Source organism: Lissotriton helveticus, chromosome 5_1, assembly GCF_964261635.1.
Source record: "Lissotriton helveticus chromosome 5_1, aLisHel1.1, whole genome shotgun sequence".
Lineage (NCBI taxonomy): Eukaryota > Metazoa > Chordata > Amphibia > Caudata > Salamandridae > Lissotriton > Lissotriton helveticus.
In genome coordinates, this window is record NC_136065.1 from 311,585,074 (window position 1) to 311,605,001 (window position 19,928).

The 19,928-nt window shown below is 45.2% G+C and overlaps 1 protein-coding gene and 1 long non-coding RNA gene across 5 annotated transcripts in view; one reads left to right on the forward strand and one right to left on the reverse strand.

Annotated features, from left to right (window-relative positions):
* The window catches only part of KLHL17 (kelch like family member 17), a 245,265-nt gene that overhangs the window by 195,662 nt on the left and 29,675 nt on the right, over positions 1-19,928 (forward strand). For all 4 annotated transcript variants that reach the window (XM_078642346.1, XM_078642348.1, XM_078642347.1 and 1 more), the window contains 3 exons: positions 862-1,029; positions 2,603-2,691; positions 3,208-3,281. In XM_078642346.1, coding sequence (XP_078498472.1) covers positions 862-1,029; positions 2,603-2,691; positions 3,208-3,281 — 331 coding nt within the window. The remainder of the gene's footprint in view (positions 1-861; positions 1,030-2,602; positions 2,692-3,207; positions 3,282-19,928) is intronic.
* On the reverse strand, positions 8,447-9,864 carry LOC144754489 (uncharacterized). Its single transcript, XR_013594733.1, has 3 exons — positions 9,816-9,864; positions 9,043-9,121; positions 8,447-8,932 (listed from the first exon to the last, which is right to left on the reverse strand). It is a non-coding gene; the product is annotated as an uncharacterized LOC144754489 (long non-coding RNA).

Sequence of the window (19,928 nt, forward strand, 5' to 3'; positions counted from 1 at the left end):
GGAGCTCTGCGGACTAATACTGCAACAGCCTCTACCAAGCCGAGTCAGATTGCCCACAACTCCTGTAAAAGCTAAATTGCAGAAGCGGCATCATCACATGAACTGACGTTGAGGCAAGATCAATTCATCCACACGACACTCTCCCCTGTCACTACACCAAGATGCTTCACTGTAATGAAAACAAGTCATTAAATTCTACGTGGCATTCTTTACTCCACCCCGCCGTAATGATTTTTTACAGAATTTGTGCTACAGAAAAGTTATGTTATGTTGTAGTGGATTTATATCGCGCACAAATACTCACAAGTGTGAATGCCAACTGGTTGGGGATCAAATGCATCTCCAAAGGAGGCTTTTTAAAATGGCCAATTATGATTTCCATCTGGTACACATTAGAACCGTCTCTCTAAAATCATTGCTGGTGACCACCAGTGCCGCTACATGAATACCATACTGACCAATCATTGCTGGTCGTTTAGTGCTCTGCTTCACAATACTAAATGTGGCGAAAGATGAAAACAGGCACAAATTGTTTATTCATATAATCTTCCTGACGCAGTCTATCCCCTCCTCACCCAAGATTTCTCTGAAGAATAGATGAAGGTATTCATGATTGTTAATGGGGGTAGATGTATGTATCTGTATGCCATCTGAGCTATGAACATTCTGCAAAGCATTTGTGGTACAAGTGTCCGCACCAGTTCACAATAGGGAATGCTATCAATTTGTCCTTTAACTGTTTGTATCATTCTGTTTCATGCTGTCATTTGTCTTGGTGTGTCTGAGAAGGGACCACTCCCCCATTATTTCCCTTTTTAAACCGCAGTCTACGTCACCTATACGCTTCTCTTGACGCTTCAGGTACGACGGCACCTCTGACTTAGCCACCGTAGAGTCCTACGACCCTGTTACCAATACATGGCAGCCTGAGGTGTCCATGGGCACGCGGCGCAGCTGCCTTGGCGTAGCAGCATTACACGGGCTGCTGTATGCAGCAGGGGGTTATGATGGAGCCTCCTGTCTCAACAGGTAAGAGCAGCTTGCCAACCGTTCACAATTCTGAATAATTTAAAGTGCTTTCATACTTATTTATCACTTATGGATAAACCGTCCTTTGTGGTCTTGACAAGTAATTGAAACTGGTATAGTTATATCAGGTTCAAAAACCTTTCTGGTCATCACTAGAGAATGAATAACACTATACTGACCCATATTGTTAGCTTAAATTTCTTACCTTTTTGAAATCCTGGTTTCTGTACTAAAAGGTGGCAAGTTGGATATCAACTTTCATCCACTCATTAAAATCCAGTTGAAAAGAGAGCTCAGTCTCATAGCTTCATGCATGTCAATGGCACACAGGATGGGGTTTTGTGTATATTAAACTGCTTTACCTTCACCTGCCCTGAATATTTTGATAGACTGAAAAATTGTGTTTGATTCTTAATTGAGCCGGTGAGTGAAAACAAGCCAGATCAGAGAGAAGTCTTCCTTGAAGGAAGATGAATCCACTTATCTACTTACCCATGACTGTTGCAAAGATGGTTTGATGGCCAAGGGAACATGGCTGAGTATAGGGATAAAGGACACATATTGCTACATGGTATTAAAAATAAGGTGTTTATGGTAAGCTAGGGGCATCAGAGAGAAGCTATTAAGATAGGTCTGTGGATTGACCAAGCCTCAAATAATCTTCTTAAATTTTCTGCTCTCTCCTGCAGGCTTCAAACATACAAAAGGTGATAGGGGAATACTTGCAATATGTCAGACAACTGGTAACCGCTAGCAGTAGCATTCCAACCCATTGTTCTTCTGCCCATCATGCTACCTCAGTTTGGATCCAACCATATGCGAATCCTTTTCAATTATGTTCCAATAGGAACAGTCCAGTCCGAATTGCCAGGCCAGGTCGTCCCTCACCCGGAACACAAGTAATCCCAGACCGGTTTCCCCCTGATTGGGGCTTGTGAGTCAGGTGCTGCTTTACTTCATTGGCACAGTGAGCATGTGACCCATGTCTGGGCATACCCTTGCCACTTAGGGAGGTACATCAAACACACAAAAGGTGATGGGAGGAATACTATCAATAAGTCAGACCACTAGCAATAACTGGGGGTAGCATTCCTACCTATTGTTCTTTTGCCCTCCATGCCTTAGTTTTACCCAGCCATATGCTAATCGGTCTCATCCCTGTTTCAGTAGGAGTGGTCCAGGCCGAACTGCCAGGCCAGATCCTCCCTGAACCATAAAACCAGCAGCCAAAGACTGGTTTGCCCTGATTGGAGCTCGTCAGTCAGATGTAGCTTGGCTCTAGTGGCACAGTGTGCACGGGACTCACGTTGGGGAACACCCTTGCCACTTAGGGAGGTAAATCAATTGTACAAAAGGTGATGATAGGAATACTCGTAAAGCCATAAAACGTTTGATTGTAGGCAGTACAATGTACATTATTTGGATCTAAACCAACTCCAAGCTACAAAACAGTTGTTACCGGAAAATATCCTTTTAATCCTTTGTGTGAAGGACGCTGACTCTACTATTGCGGTCTACATGAGGGAACATTGGGGACTTATCAACTTATGTATTTCCCTGTCTACTTCTGCAGTGCAGAGAGGTATGACCCGCTAACTGGAACGTGGACCTCTATTGCAGCCATGAGCACCCGCCGCAGATACGTCAGGGTGGCAACACTGGGTGAGTGACCAGCATTAAGTTGTATTCATGCAGCACATATCACCATTCATGAGTGTATAAAAGATTTCACAGACCTCTGTAATCACTACCGGGAGTGTGTGGCTACTCTGTGTATAGAATTTTACAAGGAGCATTCTCACCATCATCCACAAATGTCCAAGGGACCTGCCAACCCACTATTCACCAGTGTATGGGATTGTAGGGCAGTTTATTACTATTGGTGAATGTATGGACCATCCAGTGATCCACCCAACTACCATCAGAAAATGTATAGAAACTAACGGGCAGCCCTGATCACCACTAACAAGTACTGTAGGAATGCTTTGGGGGAACACCCAAACCACCATCCATAAATGTATGGAAACTCCTAGGAGCCACCATTCCATCCTGGAAAGCGCATTTTGGCATTCCTAGACAAAATTTGCAAATGTATAGAAGCTCCGATGGGCCCCACTAGCCATGTTCCAGGGGCAGCAGAGGCCTGATTAACCCTAGTCTTTAAATGCTGTTTTGCAGATGGGAATATGTATGCTGTAGGCGGATATGACAGCTCGTCTCACTTGGCAACAGTAGAAAAATATGAACCACAGGTATGTTTGCTCAACATGGAATCAGTAGTTTGTTTCCCATAACATGGTGGATGTCTCAGGGAGGGAATCTAATGAAGCAGTAATAGCAGGTCATGTCACAACACCTCTACCACCCATGCCAAAATAGGGACCATGTTCAGATGTGGACTGAACAATAGACCTATGGACCGGACATTAACATTCTGGAGCGTACAGTGCTCTAAAGAGTGCTACCAAAATGTTTTCTAACATGCTGGGAGCAGAAAGGATATGACCATTCTGGGCGTAGGGCCTTTTAGGCTTTAGTGTGGCCATTTTAAAATCTTCTACTTTACTTGTAAGCATAGGACCCCTAGAACATGCACACCGCTCTAACATGTTTACCATGGGCACTGTAAAATGTTTTAGCTGGAGGTCGTTTTTAGGTCGAAGTCTAAGATTAGATTTCTTGTGGGCAATCTGAAACCTTCCCAGGGAATGCATTTCAATCATTGCTTACATTTTTCATACTCAAATTTTCACATTGTCTCATACTCGCATTTTCTGGCTTTCTATTTGCTGGCTTTATTTGTTTTAGGTTGTGCAGCACGTCTTTGTCCCTCCCATGGAGCAAAGCTTGTTCACCATCGCCCCTTGTATTCTTCCATGAGTCCTCGCTTTGGTTAAACAGGCCTTTAAATCTTGTCACATGCGCCGTGCGTTCAAAGATAGAGATCAAGTGCCAGTCTCTGTCTTCCCAGGGAGCTTGTGTTTACTTTTCTTTCTCTGAATTTAAAGTAAGAGGATTTATGTGACAATTTTGCCAGATACTTGGAAAGAAAAGGCCTTTTTCTAGCACATAACAACATTTAAATATCTGTGAATGAACTGTGCAAATATTTTAGAATATATCAGAATTAGGAAAGTGCAAATGAAGCACCTTTTTTGAGTAATTTGGATGTGTGCTGGAAACAAATATTTGAATACGATCAAAATAAGTCAGTAAACTAGGTGATGCCATTCCCACAAATGATGGTTTGTGAGCTGTATAGTTTTATCAGTAAAACTGTATGCACAAATGTAAAGGTTGTTTCAATTGAAAATGTGTTGGCTGTAATGGCAATGCCCTAATACACCATGCATACTCCACTCTACGTCAATCCACTCTGCTCCACTCTTCGATACAACACTCCACTTCACCACTGTCTCCTGTACGCCACTCTGTGCCACTTCACTCCAGGTCAATCTACAACACTCCACTCTATGACACCCCACTTCACCACACGCCACTCTGGCACTCTATGCCACTCTACGACACTCTGTGGCACTTTACTCAACTCTGTGCCTTTTCCTGCTATGCCACTCCACAATATGACACTTTACTCCACCCCACTTTGACACTTTACTTCACTTTAAGCCCCTCCACTCTCGACACTCTACTTTGCTTCACTCTGACACTCTATGCTACTCCACTCTGACACTCTACTCCACAACACTCTAATACACCCCACTCTTTGCCACTCTACCCCACTCTTTGCCACTCTACCCCACTCTTTGCCACTCTATTTCACTCCTTGCCACTCTACGCCACTATTACGTCACTCTCCTCTAAGCCACTAACTTTTAGCCGTGCTGAACAGCAGCCACGCTGGTTTACAACATGACTAAACACATTAGCAAATCCAATAGCTCTCGCAGAGGCAAGATCTATTGGCTTTGCCAATGCTTGTGTTTTTGTATCTTCTGGACCCCATTTTTTAACCATTATTTTTACTTTGACTTGCAACCTTCCACCACTCACACTTAGGGGACTACGTTTTTCCTTTTTAGGTCTTGCGTTGACTGCGCATGCGCTGTCTCTTTGAGCCATTTCGTTAACTGTTAGTGGGCTTGGAGTCCTCCCATTACTTGCAATTGGTGGACTTCAAAGTCACTCTCAATTGCTTGTTCCTGCTGGTAAGCCCTGCCGTCAGCACTTCCCTCTTCTTGCATGTGACCCTCCCCTAGAGCATGGCCCAAGGACTTGTCTTCCACTGCTCGCTTTTTTTAGAGATATTTTTTTCTTTTTGTTGAGTCACTCTACAGAGTGCATCTTTTGTAGCTGGCTCTGTCTGCACACTCCTGTTGTCTGTGTCCGCTTGTTTATTTAGCTATTACCACTGTTTGAACTGCATCTTAGCCACATCCATACTGTTTTTTAAAAAACGATTTTCATTTGCCTAAGTTTGTGTTTAATGTGTGACTGCAAGGGGACCTTTCACATGAATGTTTATTAGCTCAAGCACAAATATTATCACATTCAGGGGAACTGGTTGCTTATTATACACACACTCTGTCACATTCTGTTTCCTTTGAGAGAAGAACATGTGTTTCCAATGCTGAAACTGGACTTATTTGGGTTCCGCAGCTGCAAAGGTCACTGATCTGCGTAAAATGAGACCTGCATTGGTATTTGTTTTGTTATGTGCAGAGCTGTGGCCTCTGAAGCTAGGGAACCCCATTCAAGTCCCAGTTGCACCACAACTTCTTGTGATTGTGGTCCGAATTAGTTAATGTGAACATATAAAAAAAGATGAAGCCAGTCCCCCACACCCCTTAACATTGAAATTGAAAGTGAAAGCAGTATGGGAAGCACATTTTCTTATCTCCTAAATAAAAGAATCTTGCATGGGAGGGCTTGTTCATTTACCTTTATTCCACTTAAAAAAATGCTGCCTTTCAATTTTTTTAGACAATTTTAAAAAATAGTTGTGACAGCAAAAACACAGGATGTGTATAAGACACAGGAAAATGTTAGCCTTCACTTATTTTAGCTTATGGCTGTCCAAAAAGCGATCAAGAGGGCAACGTTTACATTCGGCTTTAAATTTCCCTTTATTCCACTTCAGATCATGCTGTCTTTCATTTGTTATGTTAGACATCTTTAAACAATATTTGCGACTGCACCTCAACTGCAGCCTAAGTTTTATTCCCCTCGAATAGTTATGACTGCACAAACACATACCTCCATGAATTCCTGTATTTTGTTAAACATATTAATATTATTTTCGCTTTTCTTGTAATTACAATGTATATTTAGTATATCTTTTATTACCTTATATCATACCAGTTGCCAATTTTGCCTATATTTATTCTCAATTTTTGATGTTTCTTTTTGTAGCTTATATTAATACCTTTAATTATCTTGATGTATACTTTTGCTTGTTATTTTCTTTGTCTTACTCTGTAAGCTTATGTCATATTCTTTCAATAAATTGTTTCTGAACTTAAAAAAGAAATGACTGCACAAACACAGGATGCGTGCAAGTTGCTTGGGAAAATGTTACCCTTCACTTATTTTGCTAATGGGTGTCCAAAAAATGACCAACAGGGCAATATTTACATTCAGCTTTAAATTTTCCTTTATTCCACCTCGAACAATGTTGCCTTTCAATTCTTTTGATAGACGGCTTTAAACAATAGTTGTGACTGCAAAAACACAGGATGTGTGCAAGGTACACAGAAAATGTTACCCTTCAGTTATGTAAGTTGGCTTATGGGTGTCCAAAAAGCGACCAAAAGGTCAAGATTTACATTCAGCTTTAAATTTACCTTTACTTCACATCTGACAATGGTACCTTTCTTTTGTTAAGTTGGACAGCTTTTTAACAATATTTGCGATTGCACCTCACCCACAACCCAAGCTTTATTTTCAACTTAACTGTGCCAAAAACAGGTTTCAATGACACACTTTTGCTGTGATTTTAAAAACTAAATACTATTCACTTTAGCTCAAGCGCAAGTTTTTAAATTCGGAGAACTTCTTCCCTGTTATACACACACCCTGTCCATTCCGTTTCCTTTGAAAAAGGAAGATGTGCTTCCCACCTCTCTTCACTTGCAATGTTACTGGGGAAATTGCATCCTCGTTTTTACATGTGCACTTTAATTATTTTGCAGCATAATCACAATAATTTCCATCAATTTAAATTAAATTATTTCATAAATTAAAATGAAATAGTAATTTCCATTAAACATGGTGCATATTTACTATCACACTATCCATTATACATTTTACTTATTACCTACCACTACCGATCCATTTCTCTACAGTAAGCATTCCCAATCCCCCGTAAAAAAGTGCAGTGTTCACCTAGCTGAACACCTGCGGAAAATTAATCCATGCACTTTTATAGAAAATATGCACATCTGAGTATCAAGCATGTACACATCTACTGCTGTTTAAGCCTCTTTACTAAAATTCCTTTCTTTTTCATCCCTCTTAACTATCAATCCTCACAGCTTTAAACCTGGTAGTCATAGCAGAGTGTGTTTAGAACCACTAAAAAAGCACCCAATTTCCGTTTTTATCCACATTTAAAAATAAATACAGACAGGAAAATAAATTGTTTTCTGTCTGTATTTATCTGTAAAAATCAGTAAACAAGCATTTACAATGCAATGGTTTCGCCTTTGGAAAAGTTAGAGCTATTGGCATTGTAAATGACAATGACTTTTATTTATGTTTTGGTTTTTAAAACGTAAATAAAAGGGATTGTCATTTACAATGCCAATAGCTTAAACTCGCATAAATGATAGACCTATTGCATTGCAAATGCTCCCCCCCCCCCCCCCGCAGGCGCATATATCTACAAATATACACTTCAAGATAAAAGTCCAGAGCTGGGCTGGCCCCTAAAGCCGGAAGCAGCTACTAAAGCGTTTCATGATAAAATCAGGTTTCCCCAGACTAAGCATCTCGATTTCGAAACATACCCAGAGGACATGCCCCTGCTTACAAGGTTATGGTGCTGACAGCTCTAAGTACCTGGTCTGACCCAACAAATTCAATGTAAAGGATTCAGTCAAACTCCGTTAGCTCAGTTGGGGTAAACACCCCCGGCAGAGGTCTGTGTTAAACGTAGGCGCCCAAAATAGGTAAAACGCATTGGCGATTCCCACTGTTTAGAATATATATATGAAAACAATGAACCCGAACCGAGCATATATATATTAGTCAGTTACAGAGATACTCACACACCAAGTCTAGCCATAGTGCATTCCTCCAAGACCTACATTGGACGCCCCTGGAGTACACTTTGCAAGTTACATTGGTCAAACCCACCTTACAGTTTATTGAAGTGCAAAACAGGGGATGGAAAGAAAAATTACTTTTATCATATGGATGCACGAATAGAAGCTGCAAAAAAAAAAAACGGTAAACGGCACTCTTAGCAGGCGCAGACGGGAAAGCTCAGAAATGTTTGTTTTCTGTTGGTAAATACAGCTGACGAAACGGGGTTTGGAGAAACCCATTAGTGCATGAAGCAAAATCAGAATAGGTGACTGCGAAATTAACAGCAGCCCTGGCAACATATTGTGTCACCTTCTGGAACAGACCTGCGTAGATTAAACGTATTTTCGTGGTCCCCAGGCATACACGTTATTCAGTGAGCCGTAGCGCCGTGCACACGATGCAGACCTGATCATGGGTTTGTTGACATCTTCGTACATGCACGCAGACAAGGGACAGTGTGTACTTTACATTGAACATGTGTATCCCCGAGCCAGCACACAAAGAACATCTCCACAAGGGTCTCCGCCAGTCTGGGTGCGCAGATGCGCTTCGGGAATTCCTCAGGCGCTATAGTGTGTCCGTCAGGATCTCAGCCCCGTCCCTTGTGATGATAACTGTGTGCTCAAACTGCGCCGATCTGCCAGAAATATTAAGGAGTTAGCAGAGGGTAATGTCCGACCCTTGTGGACCGATACTCTCCCCTCCCCCACCACCACACACACTCCCACACCCCTTCCCCAGGCCCACCTTTTATTGTCCACGGATACCGCTGTCCACTTATCTTCGAGGATACGGAACTCCGGGGACCCCTCCATTATTATGGGCTCTGAAAAAAACACTAGGGTGTCACTGGCCAGACAAAGGCAGCGCCTTGCATGTGTGATGTCAGCACAGAATTCCATAGCGCTGCGATGCCCTGCTTAATAAACTGTGCGGGGGACGCGCGCCTTCCACCTCCACTGTCGGTTCTATCATTCCACACAGCTACCAAAAGCAGCCTCAATGAGCTGTGACACAAAATCCCACCAGCACCAAGTACAGGGCCGTTGTGATATTTTGTGTCCGGCAGTTTATTGTAAGTATACTTAAATCACTCGAACAGTTCGTTCCATCGAAGTGTGCCCGTGTTGTTTTTATTTTTATGGTAATACGCTCTACAACGATGAACCAATTTATTATTTTATGACGGCCATGAGGTCTTAACGTACAGATGTTTTTCAAATATTTATATGAATGCAAAAAAGATAGAGCGCAAAACGGACAACGAACCCGTTACTGCCGTGTAGGGGAAGACATGTTTACAGCCTGGGTTAAACAGCTTCATGGGCACCCCCCACCCAGCCCTAGAGGGCACACGCCGGGCCTGGAAGCCTCAAGAGGGCACAGACATGATGCCAGCGCGTGACCCAGGGACAGCGCCCACACACCGGAGCGACCCTGCGGGCACACGCTGCACCCTGGCCTCGGGGCACAGCCTGGGGGATCGCTGTGGCATAGAAGTAAGAAGAGGCGCCGCTGACCTACTGTAAACGCCATGCTCTCCTCCATCCGCAGGTCACTGGCATTAGCTGCAAAAGAGAAGATACGGCCTTAGAGGGCCCCAGGGAGAGGACGCAAGCAAACAGGTCAGCTCAGCATGCAGGGGTGTGGAGAGCGTGATTGTAAGCACACATTAGCACCTCCACAGGGTACCACTGGCATTAAAAGGACAACAGCCCCCACCCACCCCTGCCTCGGGGAATGGAGGGTACAGCGCCTCGCACTGAACACGTTTCCAGTCAGCATCATTCCCAGATTCACGATTTCACACATTCATGTATGTCAGTTCCATGCATTGGAAACAGTCACCCCCTGCAAGGGCGGGGATAAAGTCACGCGCGGGTGCATTTGAGAAACACTGGAGACACGCAGGGTGCATAGAGCGGTCACGGGACCCCGAAGCCCAGCAGGAGACCCTCGCCCTCCCCTCTGCACGCCGAGGCTCGCCTCTGGGGCCTGCCCCGCTCCCCCGGCAACGCACCAGACTCCAAATATTTACAGAACGCCAAGGACGTCCCGGGGGGTGCAGTGTGCACCTGGTCCACCAGAGCCCTCCAGACCATGAACCCCCGCGCTGCTTACCGTGGTGCCCGTGGAAATAGGACCCGATTCTGTGGCCGACGAAGCTGGGACAGACCTGGAACAGAGGGGGGGCGGGAAAGGCACACGGTCAGCGGGAGGGGCGGGAACGGCACAGGGTCAGCGGGAGGCGTGAACGGCACACGGTCAGCGGGAGGGGGGGTGGGAACGGGCACTCACCTGGACTTCTTTCGGCGGCGGTCGGCCTGCAATGACCAAAACAAACCTTCCCCCCCAAAGAAAATAGGAACCGCCCACCACCGCAATGACGTTGTCAAAGGGGCAGGATGAGAAAAAAATCGCCGGGAACGCCCACCAATCGCCTCGCTGAAAGACGGACAGTTCTCTCTTCCAATGGCTAGCCTCCATTTATGGAGCTAGCCAATGGAAGAAGGGGCGGATTCAAGTCCACCATACTCTAAACAAAAGTTTTCGCCTGGGCGGAGCACTGCTTCGCAGTGCTCTCGCCAGGTCGAAACCTAAAAACAGAATGCAAAGGCTATCCCTCACCTCACCCAGACCAAAGTGGCTTCGGTTCAGGCAAGAGCACTTCCACAAATATTGGCAGACTTTTCATCTGATGGACACAATACCAAGCAATAGCATATTCACAGCAATGACCTCCATTAACATGAGAAAGTATTCAATATCCTCTTTTGGAATTTTGGAATTACCTCATTCAGCAGAGAGATCCGGATATGGATTATAATATTATACTCCGCTTTGTGAACGTGTGGAGTGATGCCCTTGGTAGCTTGTCAGATGTTCAGGACAGGTACCCCACGTGCTAACGCAGTAGAAGCAGTCTTTGCCCTGGTGGAGTGAGCCCACAAGCTATGTGGGGGTTCATTCTTCACCAATGCATAGCATATTTTCATGCAGAGTACTATCCGTATGAAGATGGTTCATTTCTGCACAGTCTTGCACTTCTTCGCTCTAGTGAACCTAATGAAGAGTTGATCATCCACCTGGTGAACTTTGGTGTGATCAATATAGAATGACACAGCTCTTTTTTGGCCCACACAATGGAGTCTCTACTCCTCCTTCGACTAATGAGGTTGGGAGTATAAGGCAGGCAGTGTAATCCTCTGGCCAATGTGAAAAGGGGAGGCCACCTCAGACGAAGCATGCATCCGAAGAACCAGATTCTCAGGGAAGAAGTTGGTGTATGGAGGCTAGACCGACAGAGCCTGAAGTTCACCAACCCTACTGTTCGATCTAATGTCCACCAGGAACACCATCATCAGATTCAGAAGCAACAGAGGGCAGTTATGCAGGGGCTCAAAGAAAGAACACACAAGGAAAGTAGAGACCAAACTGTAGTCCTATTGGGCTTTAACAAAAGGAGTAGGCATGAACAAATGTTGCAAACCTTTCAAAAATTGAGTCACAAAAGGTGGCTTAAATAGGGAAGGTCGGTCTGGCAGCCACAAGAACGCTGAGATGGCTGACAACCTTTAACGGAGCCCAGAGCAAGCCCTTGTCAGGCTAAAGAAACAATTAACAACAAAACCTCAGCAGGAGGTGCAGTAAGGGGTTCCACATGGCTATAGGACCAATCCATAAACTTATTCCAACCGAAGGTGTAGACAGTTTTAGTGGAAGGATGTCTGATTGCCAAGATGACACAACATTCAACTGGGTGATTTTTATGGTATGTGGCGCTTGTGGATTTCTATAATGTTTCACCTGCGGTGCTCAAAGAGGAGGAAGAATTCAGCCCAACTTCTCCAAACCAGATTCACTTGGATCAGACAAATAACCTGCACAGCTCTAGCACATGCAAAAACATTAGTACAATGATAGAGAGTGAGAACCTTTGTAGTTCTTATTTCTTTTTATTTTCGGCCCATTGGCCGCTTCCTCAGATTTTCAGTGTATACTCGCTTGCTCAACACTGGTGTGTGATTACACAACAAATTCAGTTTACAAAGACAATTTTAACAAAAATGTCAAGTGCGCCAACACTGAAGAAGTCGTGAGGCACTCCCTCTTGCGATGAAACACATGCTAGCTGGCTATGAAAACAAAGGAAGAGGCCAATGAGCCAAAAAAAAAAAAGGGAAATATAAGAACTACAACTTGTTCACTCTCTACCATTGTACTGATATTATTGCGTGTGCTAGAGTTGTAAAGGTTTACTGCCAAAATGACATCATAAACTTCAGGAGGGAAATCGAAAACCCTCAACTGTCGCCACTCAATCTCCATGCATGACGGTGGAGATATCACAGGTTCGGGTGCAAGACTCTGCCCTGCTGTTGCAACAGGAGATCCTCCCAAAAAGGCAGCCTGACCAGAGGACATATGCTCATGCTCAGCAGTTTGTGATACCATACTCTGTGCCCACTCCAGAGTTATTAGGATGGCTTGGGCCGTTCCCACGTTCACAACAGACCTTACACCACCTGTGGATGTAGATGCCATTCTTGATCCGGGAGCTACTTACTGTTGAGTTCGTCCACCCTGCCTTTCAGACACCCTACCAGGTGTTGTATGACCAGTAAAATTTCCTGACATTCCAGCCATGTCTAAAGGCACAAAGCCTACTGGCACAGGGTCCACGACACCACTCCGCCATGTTTGTTGCAATACTATATGTCGGTTGTTTTGTCCGTGAACACCTTAACCAGCTGTTTGCTAGATTGAAGGAAGACTTTCAATGCCAAGTGAATCACCCTCAGTTCCAAAAGACTGAGTTGGAGCAGAGTCCTCTGATCTCCACCTCTCCCAGATCGCCGCCCCAACCCAGGAGTGATGCATCTGTCACTGCTGTTAGCTCCGAGTGGGGAAGGGAGAGGGGTCTGCTGCTGACCCAATTGTGGTTTGTCAGCCACCACTGAAGATCTTTTGCACTCCCTTCTGATATCTGGACCAGGTTGGAGAGTTTTCCCTGATGCTGTGTCCACTGGGACTTCAGGTCCCACTGCAGAGCCCACATATGCTAGCAGGCATACTTTACTAGCAGGATGCAGAAGGTCATGAGACCCAACAGCCTCATAGTCTTACCGAAATCCATGATAGAGGCCGAAACATTGGTATCATAGACTGAATATTCCAAACTTGCCCCTACGGTAGATAGGCATAGAACTGCACCGTGTTCAGAATGGCTCAGTTTAAAGGAATAGTCTGAGAGGGAGTCAGGTTTGACTTCAGCACATTGATAGTGAACCCGGCGAATGCCAAACGTTCGCTGTGGTCTGGAGGTGGGTGCCGACTGTGTGGGGAGAGCCCGCCTTCAACGCCCAATCACTGAGGTAGGGAAAGACTGTCACCCCTAACCTCCACAGATGGGCTGCAGCCATCGCCATTACTTTTCTGAACATCTGAGGCACGCTGGTGAGGCCAAACAGAAACACAGCAAGCTGAAAATGGTTGTGGACCACCGTGAACCACACGTAACGCCTGTGGGCCAGCAGGACAGGGATGTGGACATAAGCATCCTGCAGATCCAGTGATACCATCCAGTATCCATGATCCAGAGCAGGCATGACCTGAGCCAATGTGAGCATATTGAATATCTTTTTTAGTAAGTAGTTGAAAGGGCATAGGTCAAGTGAAGGGCGAAGGCCTCCATATTCTTCTTTGGCACCAAGAAGCAGCCGTAATAATAGCCACACCCTATCCCTGGAGTGAGCATCCACTTGATGCTTCCTTTGGCCAAAAGAGCCTGCTGTTCCTGTTGAAGCAACAAATGATGGTAGTATCGTTCCAGATCCAGAGGACCCAACTGGCATTGAGGGCGATCCCGCTGATTGTAACCCAGAAGGGGGAATCTCAAAGTCCATGGAGCCCAAAGACACTTCAGAGGAGTCAGTGGCCCAAAGATGGCATGCACTTCATCATAAAATTCTTAGAGTGCTGGTGGGCGTTGCTACACTGCCAGGAAACTTAGGGTGGCGTGGAGCAGGCTCTGACACAGACTCTGCAGGTGGAAAGCAGGAGCGCGGCCTGAAAGCACAATATCAAGAAGGCGAAGTTGAAGAGAACTTTGACTTCTTGTACTTTTTTGACTTACCCGACTTCGATGAGTAAGTCTTTGAAAGGGAAAACGATCGGCCATGGGAACGGCACAGGAAACAGCCCAAAGATCTTCCACAGGAATGAAAATGGGAATAGGAGCAGCACGGAGCCTTTTTCTGCCTAGCAACCAGGAGCTTCATCACCCGCTCATGAATCGCCTTTTGGTTCATCCACTTGCACTTCATGCAGACCTTGTAGTCATGACATGACCTCAGGCACAGGAAACAAACCAGGTGGGTATCGGACACAGACAGCTACCTGTGACAATCCCCACAAGACTTAAACTCTGAAGGTTTAGCAGGGGACATAATTCTTTATCCACACTGGGAGGAAAGCTCAAAAGTGTCAGCAAAAAGTTTTTAAAAGTTGGTCAAATAGGGAACAAGGTAGCTCTCCAGATTCGTGCGGATGGTGGGGAACGAAAAGAACTGATGTCAGCTCGCTGGGGTGGTCCCTGTATAGGCATTGCAACATTTTTCTTGACGCAGAGCTGAACAATGCCATCTGCTGGTGCGTAGACATACTTGCTCAAGATTTTCTGGATATAGTCTAATGCCTGGCAAGTGTCCTATGGTGAGGAATCTGTGGATGTAAGTCTCTATCAGAAATATGCATTACAAAAAAGTTGCTAAAAACTTGATAGACAACCACTAATGGAACAATTAAGGGCAATATTTCTGCCAACATTAACATATGTTCTGGAAGCACCCTATTGGCTATATGGAGCTCAATGTAATTTATTCAGATCACTGTTTAGTTTGGCATGGTCTGCAAACCAGGAACAAATTTGACTGACAGAAGCGATCCTTGGAACACAAGGCGGCCATCCTAAGGGTTTGGTTTAGGATGAAACAAGCAAATGAGGGGTGTTTTAGAGAATTTTATAAACAAGAGTTACACTCACACATGCTAGGAATGAAACACCCTGCCAAATCCTTGTAAGTGCAAGTTATGATAGCAAACAATCTTGGGCCTATCACCATCTTTTTTAGGGTAGAAATATGCAGTATTTACAGCTTCGCTTTGACCTGTTTGACTTACGCGAGATTCAGAAAATGTGGAAATACAAACAATAAGATTATAGGTGCCAATTGTGCAGTATAACTGAAAACGTTTAGCTGTTGTCCAAATTTTACATGTAAGCACACAAGATTTTTATTTCAATCGATACGCCGACAATGTCTAGAACATAAAAGTTGCACATACATTTAACTTCTGCTCAATGAAAAACTATATTTGGCTTGGATCATGCCATGCCTCAGAGATCCTACCATGTCACCTGCTCCATATGGGTAGGGTTCTTGACACCTTTCCGAAGTAGCATGGGGTAGCACATCCAGACACCTTTGATGTTTTTAGTGGACACCAGGACTTTGCACTACATGCACGATACCGCCGGGAACGGGTTGGAAAAAAAGTCCCCTATGTCAACCAATTTGTCTTAAAGTCAATCCCTTTGCAAGATGAGGCTGAAGGTTAGGATCCAGGTCACTGTACTCTGCAGGGATGTAAATCTCCATTTCGTAGATATACCCACGAGCCAATTTTGTAAATGAAGTCAATTGTGTGCACTGTGCGTAGGTACAGTCTGGAACTACACCCACGCTGTTACGTGTCATCATACCCTACCGCATAGCCCCCACCCCCAAGGTGAAAGGGAGCCTTAAGAACACACTTAAAGGAAGGTCCATCTGCTGCGTCAAGTTAGTCTACTGTGCCATGCCTTGCATGGGTGCTCTCGGTGTCTCTGTATAACTACACTGGGGAATACACATTTTTGTTGTTAATGGGGAGCAAATCCCCTTGTGCAAACAGAAGAAGTGCTCCCAGTACATGAATATGAATCGAAGTGAGGGTAAGTAAGCTGTGAAGGATTCAACTCTTAACTCCTCTTGAGGGATCCCTTGATGCAAGACACTGTATTTTGCTGAAAAGCATATATTTAGCATAAAGACAAACGTGATGAGAAAGCTACAAATTGTGTGAAACCTAGAATCTTTTTCGCTTTCCAAATACCTCACCTGGTAATTCCTGACTCCGTCCCAGCATGCAGTCTGATGAGGCTGAGCCTTCAAATCTTCAATCCCAAACTGTCCAATCAAAAGGAACTGTGATTAGTTGTGCAACATCCAATTAGAGCGAGGTCATGGGCAGGGACGTATATGCAGTGATGCCACACAATGAACATTTAAGCTGTAGGTACCATCAAAAAAGTAGTAAATAATAAAAACAACATCAGCATAATTTCAATCAAAAAGTAATTCGTTATCCCAGGACCAGCTGCTTGTACTGAGAACCCTGATCCTCTAGACTAATGTATTGCTTTTCATGTTGGGAACTACACTATATATATATATATATCTTTGCAGAGGAGAATAGGACCCTTTTAAAACACTGTCCTAATGACGCCAGAGATTTTTACCTCCTGAAGCCCCGTTCAAGATGAAGAGTGATGGTACTAGTATTATCAAGATGCCTCAGCAATTTGTTTTAAAAACCGTTTTCATATCCGAGACAAGCGTGTTCCTACTGTAGGCCAGTGTCTCCTAATAAGCACTTCTACTGATGTGCCATCACATATTTCTTGCAACAGTTTTTTTTCGGCTTTTAAACTGGAGAAAGTGAACTCCAATTTGATAAACCATTTCTTTTTACTAAACCAACATGGGCTTGTGTATCCATTGTTCTTAATCACATGATGATAAACGTCTTTTCCCACCATTCCTTGTAACCACGATTAGACCCCCTCTCTCTCTGTACCCTGGTACAAACGGCCCCTCTACCCTAGGCGAAGTCCAGGGCAGCCATCTGGCTGTACTTCGGTATGAAGGGCCCCTCCACCCTGGGCGCTGTCCCCTTCTGCCCGGGCACTGTCCAGCAGCCGATGAGGCTGTTCTCAGCAGCAGGTACTCCTGACTGAAAAGTACTGCGCACTCTAGTGCTTGCGGTACCTGTCCAACCCAGGGAGACCGCTAGTTAATGAGAGGGCAAGGTATGCTGTTACTACAGAAAGAAAGGGGGTGCACGAGCATCAGTGGAGGTGGCGCAGAGGGGATATCACAACTCAGTGCGTATAAAAGGTGAGACGATACTGCGCCACGACTTTGCAAAACACAGTGCAAACACCTGTAAGTGCCTCAATAAAATGATCTTTTCTGCCACCGTTGAGTGCTCTGCACCCCTCCCTCCCGCCTCAGCGGCTCCTCAACAATATGCCCCCAGCAGGGCAGAGAGAGAAAGGGGTCCTTGTCCGTCCTACCTGCCTCAGCGTGACCGCAGTACCGGCCCCATCCCCCACCAGGGGCGCCTGGGAGAGGCTGGGTCCAGAGTGTTGCCGCGACTCCTGACTGAGTGCTGAGGCGAGACAAGCGGGTCATCTACTCAGTTACGGACCGGTCACAATCTGCAAGACTTCCGTCTAACGGAGCGGAGCGTACTTTAATGCCCTGCTCACTCACTCGGACTTGTGAGATCACATGTATGTTGTGCACTGATCACAACAGCATGTCCAACCCCGTCTGTTACATACATCTTTTCTAGCACACACACATGCCTAAACACTCACTCACCCGCAAATAAGACCTGGGGCTCAGCGCAGTACATTCAGTGGTGGACAGGTTCGAGGAACGCCAGGGGTTGAATACAGAATACCGCACCGTGTGCTATAGAAATTCTCATACTTACTCCAGCGGCTTTCCTTACGCTTCCGAGACACAGAAACTCGCGACGATGAGCGGAAAAGGTCAGTGGGCAGAAATACATCGGGTGTGGTGATAAGATGGAGAAGGTGTAAGGTGTGTGTATGTGGGGTAGAGGGGCGCATGGAAGAAATAACAAGTCAGGTCCCGGGCCGTGCTGTGATTAGCTGACGTCACGGGGGTGTCCCGGGCCGGCAGCCAATCACAGCGCGGCCCGGGAATGACGTCAGGGGGGTGTCCCGGGCCGGCAGCCAATGACAGCGCGGCCCGGGACAAAGGGGCGGGACTTAAAAAAAGTCCCAGAAACTCCCCCGAATCGCGTTTTCTGGAGAAAGCGTGATTGGCAGCCTCTGTCTCCCAATGGCTAGCCTCCATTTATGGAGCTAGCCAATGGTAGACAGAGGCTGAACCAAAGTACATATGTAGAATCATGAGGTTTCGCCGTGGGCGGGGCAACTAGTTGCCAACGCCGAGGGCGAAACCTAAAAAGGAAAACAGGGAGCCTTAATCATAATACCTTTTTAAGACAGCCTGTAGTCCATGTTGCTACTTCCCTTCAATTTGCCATTTTAATTGAACGCTCATACCATCTCTAATGATTTAATAAATAACAAAAGAATGGCTGTTTCACAGCAATTTAGAATAAAACTTTAAACGTGCTTTACAACCACAGTGCTGTACAACAAAGCTACGATAAACTAAACCAATAACTTGCAGAGGTGAAACCTATTGGCTTTGCCGATGGTTGTTTCTTTAGCACCCCATTAGAATGTATGTGTTTTCTCCTCTCTTCCTCACTTGCTGCTTTCCGCCTGAAATACAGCTCCCCCATCGGGTGCTGCATATTCCCCTCCTCTACCACCCACAGCTTGTCCATTGCCATTGCTTGCTTCCACACCCTTTGTTTTTGCTTTTTATTTATTTCCCTGCCTCAAGCTCCTACGTTATTACTCTTCCCACTACCCGTTGACCCCATGCATTTACTTCTCCCTTTCTCCAATCACTCCACAATTGTTCTCCATCTGTCCCAGATCTTTAAAAAAATATTTTCATTTTTTGTGATGACCTGGCAGCTCTCATTTGCTGGCTGGTCCTCTCTGGTTTCAAGAATGTTTTTCTGCACCTTTTAAGATCTTTACTTTATATTTTTGTTTACCTACCTTCCATGTGGAGACTACCATCTTGCGGTTGTAAATAAAACAATAAATAAACAGCGCCCATTTCATACCGTATTGGTGCGCATGTATGGTGATGCAAGTGCAAATATGTCATCCTTCTTGTCTGCCATGGTGTCATGATCTGTACAGATGACATTGGCGCGCTCATCATCACACTCTTTTTCAGATTATTTTTTATTTTTACGATACTGCAGACCATCGGCAAAAAAGATTGGCCAGCCATTTAGTTGAAAAGGCGAAAACTATTGGCGTTGCCAGTGCTTGTTCAGCACAGCAGTTCCTCTTGGGTAGTTTCCATATTAACCACCAGGTGGGGTACCTCTCTGCTGATAAACCTGCCAGCCATGATGTTTGGCCCAGACAATATTAAAGTGCATGAGGCACTTTTCTGAATCTGGTATACACCTACAAGTAGTAATTCTAAAAGCCTCTCTGAGGTGTGTACCATATCCACTCTTTCACCGGGGACTGGTATGTCTGTATACGGTGTTTGTCAGGATAGAGGCCCTGTCTGTGTACCCTTGAGGCCCATTGATGAGAGCCGTGTAAGCTGCGGGTCAGAATTCATGCGCATTCTGAGAAGTCTTCAAAACTCGCATTCCTGGGATATCGGTGT